The 8,831-nt window shown below is 37.0% G+C and overlaps 1 protein-coding gene across 4 annotated transcripts in view; it reads left to right on the plus strand.

Annotated features, from left to right (window-relative positions):
• Positions 1-7,634, plus strand: part of LAMA4 (laminin subunit alpha 4) — a 149,007-nt gene extending 141,373 nt beyond the window's left edge. For all 4 annotated transcript variants that reach the window (XM_050789044.1, XM_050789042.1, XM_050789045.1 and 1 more), the window contains 4 exons: positions 730-860; positions 1,969-2,062; positions 2,531-2,650; positions 7,181-7,634. In XM_050789044.1, coding sequence (XP_050645001.1) covers positions 730-860; positions 1,969-2,062; positions 2,531-2,650; positions 7,181-7,326 — 491 coding nt within the window. In that variant the 3' untranslated portion in view covers positions 7,327-7,634. The remainder of the gene's footprint in view (positions 1-729; positions 861-1,968; positions 2,063-2,530; positions 2,651-7,180) is intronic.
• Positions 7,635-8,831: the final 1,197 nt, after the last annotated feature.

Here is an 8,831-nt window from a genome sequence, read left to right on the forward strand (position 1 = left end):
ATAGGTTAAATGAACAGTATTTAGATGCCCTGGTTTGCCATGAGTCTCTTGGAGTAAACACAACTATTCTTAATAAGAATTTTATTGGATCACCTCAGTAACAGCTCCTAAATACTTTCTCTGCTCTTTCTCCTCTGAAATGCTGTACAGCACTGGCACCAGTTAGGTTTTTGTTTAAGAATTATTTTAAAATACAGGTCCAATCAAGACAGCTCTCTTGCTGAGTGACTGCAAAATAAAGCCTAACTTCCATACTTCAGCACTAGAGCCCTTCCCAGCGTGGCTCCCCCTCACCATGCCTCCTTCTCGCCTGGCAGAGACAGTCCAGCCACAATGGCCTTCACAGAGCTCTCCGAGCATTCCAGCCTCTGTAGCTGTGTTCAGTCTGCTTCCTCTGCCCAGATTGCCCCGTCCTCCTCACTGGTGAAATACTCAACAGTGCTGCTGCCACTTGGAATTAATTTCTCCTCCCCTGAGCTCCCATAACACATATAGTGTGTGCTGTTGCCAGCCTCACACCCCACAACAGGATGGATGCGTTAGTTATCTTGGTTCCCCACAGAGCTTTCCCCAGTGAGTTTGACATGGAAAAGCCACTTTCTACTTATCTGTTAAAAAATGCATCAAACTTTCAAAAACAGATAAAAAAGATATATAATTACAAAATCACACCATAGTTACAAATATGATCTTGCTGTTCTTGGGAGTTTATAGTGTTTATCTCCACAGATGAATCTTTCAATATTGGATTGAAGTTTGAAATTGCATTTGAAGTCCGTCCCAGAAGCAGTTCCGGAACCCTGGTCCACGGCCACAGTGTCAATGGGGAGTACCTAAATGTTCACATGAAAAATGGACAGGTAGTGTCTGAAAAAGGTTTAATGATTTGTCTCATCTGACCTTGGATTCTAGATCTGAAGCAGATTTATTTCACAGAATTATTTCATCAATCTTCCCTAACTGAAAAAGAAAAATAGGAAAGTTGTAACATGAAATGTAAATGTGGACAATATTTGGATTCAGCTTCCTATGTTGAAAGTTGATTTGATCAAAACAGTCATGAAAATACGGCAAAATAATATAAAAAATAATCACCAATAACAACATAAAGAGTTTTAACAAAATAATGAGAAGCACTTTTTTTCACCAAATAACTATCAAAATCAACAAACACTAAAACATCCTTCTAAATATCTATAATATATGTATATCAGATACCATATATACATATACTAGATATGTATATATACTATATATATTATTCTCAAATGATAGAAATAAAAAAATTATGTTATAATTAAATGCCACTTTCATCCTAAGATATTACTAAAGAATATTCATAGAAGTATTCAAATAAATATTAAGAAAAAAGTATATTTTCATTGATGCTGCTAACTTAATATAACAGTTTTTTATTTGGGTTCTAGTACATTCTATTAAATTATATTGAGCCATCACAATAAAACGTATCCCTACTTGGTGCTTACTATTTGTTGGGTACTATTCTAAATGCTTTACCTAGATGAACTCATTTAATCCTCCCAATTATCTCCATGATGTAGGTAACAGTATCGCTTTTAATTTACAAACGAGAAAACTGGGGCAGAGAGTAAGTTAAATAGGAGACTGGCTGTCTAGCTTCAAAGTCCATGTTCTTCACCAATACTTTAACCTGCTTCGTATAACACACTCAATCTTTAGAAATTGAAGGGATTTATTCTATTTCTTAGTGTCCCTCTCTCCCTATTTTCTCCCCATGAAGTTACTTTGTTCTCTCCCCAAAGAGCACCCCCAGCTGAACCTATTTCTATAGCCTGCCAAATAGTGACCCCTTGTGTTCAAATTGCAAATTTAATCATGTGTGAATATTTGTTGAAGTATTGCTTCACTGTGGTAAATTATTTAAGAAATTCTGTTTTATCACAATGAGGAGAAACTAAATCATAGAATGTGCCCTATATTTTGCAGGTCATAGTGAAAGTCAATAATGGCATCAGAGATTTTTCCACCTCAGTAACACCCAAGCAGAGTCTCTGTGATGGCAGATGGCACAGAATTACAGGTGAGAAAAGTTGACTGCCCTGGGGAGCCTGCACACCCAACTGTAAAATTATGACCTGGCAGAACTTAGACTATCACTTATATGATAGGTAACACATGACAGTCTAAAAGTATCCAAGAAAAGAAAATCATGTTATTATACCATTATGTGTATACTGAATCCACATGTGATTTCAGAATATGAGTGCTGCAAAATTGTGTTGAGGAGTTGCTTAAATAATGCATAACTTACAGAGCAAAAACAAAGTAGCACAAGAATATTCTAAATACTCTCCCTTTCTAAGGAAAATGTTACAGTAATCTCTTGGTTAGACATTGTTAGACATCATTGATGATTTTAATAATTTAGAAGAAAGTGTGAGCTTTATTCTGGAATAAATAAAAGCAATTACTGTGATAAATAGTCTTTCTCATGTAAAAATTCATCACTCCAGTGCCACTTATGACCGGTCTTTGCCCTGCATTTCAGTTATTAGAGATTCTAATGTGGTTCAGTTGGATGTGGACTCTGAAGTGAACCACGTGGTTGGACCCCTGAATCCAAAACCAATTGATCACAGGGAGCCTGTGTTTGTTGGAGGTGTTCCAGGTAAGTGTTGCTTAAAAAGGAAAAGTTTCCAATCCAAAAAACTGAGTTCTCATAATTGTTATTGTAAAATTGAGCCATGTGTTTTCATGATGCACCTAGTTACTCAAAGAATTTTATATACAGTGTTGTTTAAGTGGAAAAAGCACAATAAAGTGACACGTAAGAACTAGACCCCAGCATTCCACCCAGTAGCTATTACTCTCCCTTGCCATGTTTGCTTATTTTTTTCTTTCCTTTCCCTTTTAAGTGCCCTCCACACACATACACACAGTGAAACACATACTCTTATTTCATCTCTAACACAAAGAAAACTCATTGACTAACACTACAGTAGGATCTGAGAACTTTGGGGAATTAAGCTTGCTGTTAATTGCTCCTCTTCCTCAGTAGGAAAAAATGCACAATTCTCTCTGTCCATGATTAGTCTGAACTGCAAAAACAGCTGCAGACCATAAGTTGTTGTCCATTGGTAGTGACATTCCCTCAGAGAGGTTCCCAGCTGCAATTCTGTAAACATCATCAGTCACTGCTGCTGTCATCTGCCAAGAATGGTGTATAATCCAGGATTGTGACAAGACACTTATGGACAACACATAAACACCCCAATTGTTTTAAACCTCTGAAGCAAGGACCATGTCCTCATATTGAATACATTTGTTTTTACACATTTCACTAACTTGGAAAACCTGAATGCTATGGCTGGGGAGTGGGATTTAAAAGGGAAATAACCCAGCTTTTGCAGCGGGAACTTGGTGGTGAGTTTTTAATTGACCTATCATAGTTGTACATATTTTGGGGATACATGTGATATTTTGATACCTGTATACAACGTGTAATGATCAAATCAAGATAATTGTAATATCCATCACCTAAAACGTTTATCTTTTCTTTGTGTTGGTAACATTACAACCCTTCTCTTCTAGCTATTTTGAAATATACAATAAATTATCTTAACTATAATTTCCCTATTGTACTATGAAATACTAGAAATTATTCCTTCTATCTTACCGTGTTTTTGTACCCAGTAACCAAGTTCTTTTCATCTCCTTCTTCCCCCTTCCCTTCCCTTCCCAACCTCTAGTAACTACCAACTACTCTCTACCTCTCTCCATGAGATTTACTTCTTAAGCTCATATATGTGAGTGAGGACACATGATATTTGTCTTTCTGTGCTTGGCTTGGTGGGGATTTTAATAATCTTCTAATAGATTATTTTTAGACTGACCCATAAAGACAGACAATGCTTTAAAGAAGAGGGCAAGAAAGCACAGATAAAATTAAGCATCTGACCTTGGGTACTCCAAAAATAGTAACAACTAAGCACTCTTCTTTGTCTGAACTTTTCAAATACCAGTATTGACAATAATGGTAACCCGGTGTGAAAAGAAATATTTGAGACCCTCGCAAAGCAACTCTTCTCCTTTGTCTCCCCATTTCACTCCCTTCTCCATTCCCCAGTCCTCTCCCTGTTCTGACTTCAGCTTTGAAAGGATTCTGTCAAAGGCCAGCACTGTACTTCATGCAGGTGCAGCATGAAAAAGTCTCACATCACTGCATATTTCTGCACATTGCTTCCCTCCAGAAATCACAACACAGTTTAAAATGTTTCACAGGTTCCCAAGGTCCTCCAGGATTAAATTCACCATAGCATGCAAGCTTCTTGATCATCTATCTCCTCCTCGTCCCTACCTTTGGGATCTCCCCACACTTTCCGGGACTTGCAGTTCCTAAATGTTTAGTGATGGTCTCTTTGCTCCAGGCCTTTGCATAAGGGAACTGGGCCTCAATTTCTGGGAAATGTTCTTCCTTTACTTCCCTAGTACCTTTGTTAAGAAACAACTTCTCCTATTCCTCCCCAGTCTAACTCCTATTGACCTTTAGGACTCAGCTCAGACATTTACTTACATACATGCCCCTTTCCCTCTAGGATGTGTACGCATACCACTGTTGTAGCACTTAGTACAGAATATTGTTGAAACTAAGTAGTACATTCCTTGATGGCAGGGAACATGACTATATCCAACACATAGCATAGATTGTCTATTAAGCAATGTGCTAGGCTTTGGGAGGTGGACAAAACAAGCATGACCTTCCCTTGTGGAAGCTGGAGTATTTGTCCTTCACTATGTACCCAATGTACTTACTACATCTTTCAAACAGATATTTATCTTTGATTTTTGTTTGTTTGTTTGCTTTCACAGTCTGATCCCAGCCTCACACACTGCTATCATCCCTCACTACAAGAGTTGCTAAGCCCCACAGACTGGACAGGCAAGATGTACCTAAAGCCAAATTCAGCCTGCCTGAGACATAGAATGAATAGCAAACTTTAGCTAATGAGCCAGCGCAGGAGCTAGCAGGCCAGAAGGGCGTAACCACTAGCCCACTGCACCACTGCAGCTTTTAATTCCATCTAAGAATTAGGCCAGCCAGCCTAGAACAAAAGCAATTATAATTTTAGATGAAATGTAATTAATTATATCATTTTGAGCTGTTCAAGATTAATTCTACTAAAATCATATCAGAAACCAGGCATTAAGAGGATAACTAAAGAAATTAGGCTAAATAAAACCCCTAAATGCACTGAATTCTCCAAGAATACCACTCAGAACTCTGGTGACTCATTATTTCTATCCATAAAAAGCTAATGCATAAAATTCATAGAACTATAGGCCAAAAAAGTCAACTTTAGTATGTGACAGTTTTAAAATCAAAATTAAAAATTAAATCCTTTTTTCTGCCAGACGTATTGGCTCGCACCTGTAATCCCAGCACTTTGGGAGGCCAAGGCGGGTGGATCACTTGAGCTCAGGAGTTAGAGACCAGCCTGGCCAGCATAGTGAAACCCCATATCTACTAAAGATATAAAAAATAGCTGAGTGTGGTGGTGAGCACCTGTAATCCTTTCAGCTACTCAGGAGGCTGAGGCAGGAGAATTGCTTGAACCCAGGAGGTAGAGATTGTAGTGAGCAGAGATCGCACCACTGCACTCCAGCCTGGGCAACAGAGTGAGACTCCGTCTCAAAATAATAATAATAATAATAATAATAATAATAATAATAATGTTTTGTTAATGTAGCCCACCCACAGGTCTAACCATTCATTCCTCTACAGAAAATTCTGCATTATTTGTATATAGTCAAGCCTTCAACCTGGGAAACATTCTCTCTTAAAATTATGCATTAATTTCATTAATCAATTACTTAGGGTCCTAGGGCACTGTACTGTCACTACCTACAATTAATTGTGTGGCGAATTATTCAGACCACTAACTGCTACATGAATTATTACCTCCAGATGGTTTCCCTCATAAGCCAAAGGATGGTAAGCTTGGGCAGAATCAAAACCCACGTTCTAAGTCTGGTATCCAAAGTAAGCAGAAGTATTACTTTGCTTACTTTGAGGTATTACTTACCCCTCATAAGCTTTCCTGTTCACTCATTTCTTACCCAGATAATGAAGTACACTGAACAGGCTTGAAGAATAGTCACACTAATCTAGAGACAATAAAGGGAATTGATCTCTCAGGCCCCTTCCAAATCTAAACCTTTTATGATTATCATTCTAAATATGAAATGCTATTTCCATGATTTATTTTCAGTACACGGTTTCTGCATATTCTTCCCTACATTGCTTAGAAAACTTATTACAGCTGCTTGCTGATGTTTCATTTGCTGTTCTATGTTCTTTCCTGAATTACTGATTTCTAAGTGTTTTCCATCCTTTATCTGCTATTGCTCACATAGCTGTTGGTAAATAATAATAAGCTTTGGGTAAATGGATTTTAATTTTATGATCTTTCTAAGCTCTCTAAATTGTTTTAAATTATATTGCTTCTATCATCCTAACACATTTAATTGTGTCTGTACAATTAATAAGTATAAGGCTTCTTCTAGATTTCTAATTAAGATAAGAGAAGAAAGTTCCCTTGGCATACCACAGGGCACCTGTGCCCACACAAAGACTAAGCGAGTTATCATTATCCTATTTATAGTTCTTAAACCCTGAGCTCAGAAAAATTAACTTTCAGTTTATGTGAATTCATTATTTTCTCATTATATTTTATGAACAGGCAAAAATGTGGAGGCTTAAGGGTGAAGGGTAATGAATTAAACAGAAATATTAACCAGTCCAAAAATAGTATAGAAGCTAAAATTTCTTTCCTCCTTTTTAGCAAAGCACACATTATAAGTGAGGCCCAGGTGAAATTAACTTTAAAAAAATAGGTAGATCATGAAAATTCACTGCTGAGGCTTTACATATAAGTGGTAAATTTCAGCCTTGAAAGACAGCTACAATACACAGAAATCTGATCATGGAAAAACATGGCAAAATATTAAAATTACCACATGTTCATAGAACTTCACAAACAACGTTCCTGAGAAATGAGTCAATTATAACTATATTCCATTTTTGAAATGTAAATCATGTCGATGATATGAGCAAATATGTATACTTTTACCAGGAAGTAATATTTGGGCTTAGAATACCTTAATTGCAATCTTTGTTTTTATTTCTTGCTCTTTTCAGAATCTCTACTGACACCACGCTTAGCCCCCAGCAAACCCTTCACAGGCTGCATACGCCACTTTGTGATTGACGGACACCCAGTGAGCTTCAGTAAAGCAGCCCTGGTCAGCGGCGCCGTAAGCATCAACTCCTGTCCAGCAGCCTGACACAACAGAACACAGCCGCCCAAATACAAAGTTCTTTAGAGCACTGAAAGAAACACAAAGCCAGCCAGGAGGAACAGCAACTCTTCCTTCTGGTGGAAGCTTTCATCTAGTTGAACAGGACTTAAATGAATCATCAGGGACTGGATATTTCTTATTTCTCATTTGGATTCTCACCTTGAGTCCAAAATGTCTGCAATGGACAATAATTGAAGGAGTGGCAAACTTACTTGTATTGAGAGCACACGCAATTCCTACTGGTGAAATTACTGTTTCTGTTTTCTAATAAAATAGAAGGGATTCTGAATAAACATTTGCACACATTTTTGAAGTGCGGCTAGATTCCCAAATTCACCTTTCTTCCAGGGAAGATAACTTTCAATCTATATAAAAATCTCTTTGTCCTAAAACTACCTTTCTTTATTTTGAAGAGACTCACTAACTTACATATAATCTAAAATTAGATAATAGATTTGTTTTTAGCCCTTTTGTTTGGTCTATCGGTATAAGAAGAATATTTTAGGTTTATAGCTGCAGTTATCAAGGTTTAATAAAGTAAATTTCTAACAGAATACTAGAAAAATGTAGTATAATTTAATTTTTTCTAAATAAGAAAAAGGGAAACTACTTTTTTCCCTTCCTTATCTGTTTAAAAGAAAAATAAAATTATACATGAGGGGGGGCTTCTGTAGGTTATTATTACTATTATTGTGTGTTCTATAGAAATCATTGAGGATATCACAACAAAAACAGGAGGACAAAATCGTAAGATTCAATTTCAGAGTACAGAAGTCCTTTTATTAAAAGTTTGCTCCTAGCCTGGGCAACATAATGAGATCCCATCTCTACAGAAAAATTTGTACATGGGCACACACCTGTAGTCCCAGCCACTTGGGAGGCTGAGATCGGAGGAGTGCTTAAGCTCAGGAGTTCAAAGCTGCAGTGAGCTATGACTGCTGACTGCACCACTGCACTCCAGCCTGGGCAACAGAGTGAGATCCTGTCTCAAAAACAAAGTGTGCTCCCCACATTACCGGCAACACAACTAGTCTTATTTCTAAAATGTTATAATCTTTTTTCCAAGTAGCTACATTAATAAAGCCTAGAAAAAATGGGCTTGAATGGCTGGTAGAATATTAATATGTAGAAATGAAATAAAAGAATTATATCTGAAAAACTCAACTCAGAAGACAGAAAAATAGAAAATAGGCCCTGATATCAACAGAATTAACAATACATAAAGGGAGTAACTTTTGAGGGGAGAGCATATAAAATATTTTGAGGAATTACCAAGGGAAATAAAACAATGTTACCTTGAAATGATTACATATATTACATATTGGTACATATGTCAATACCTACCTACATCCCCTGCTACCCTTCTGTCTGAAATATACAAATAATGATAATGTTGAAGATATCGATGAACATAGCTAACGTCTGTTCATAGAGGACTTACTAAGTGCCAGGCACTATGATAAGCTAAAGTTGATTATTTTATTTGTTCA

The sequence above is a fragment of the Macaca thibetana genome, chromosome 4, assembly GCF_024542745.1.
Source record: "Macaca thibetana thibetana isolate TM-01 chromosome 4, ASM2454274v1, whole genome shotgun sequence".
Classification (NCBI taxonomy): Eukaryota; Metazoa; Chordata; class Mammalia; order Primates; family Cercopithecidae; genus Macaca; species Macaca thibetana.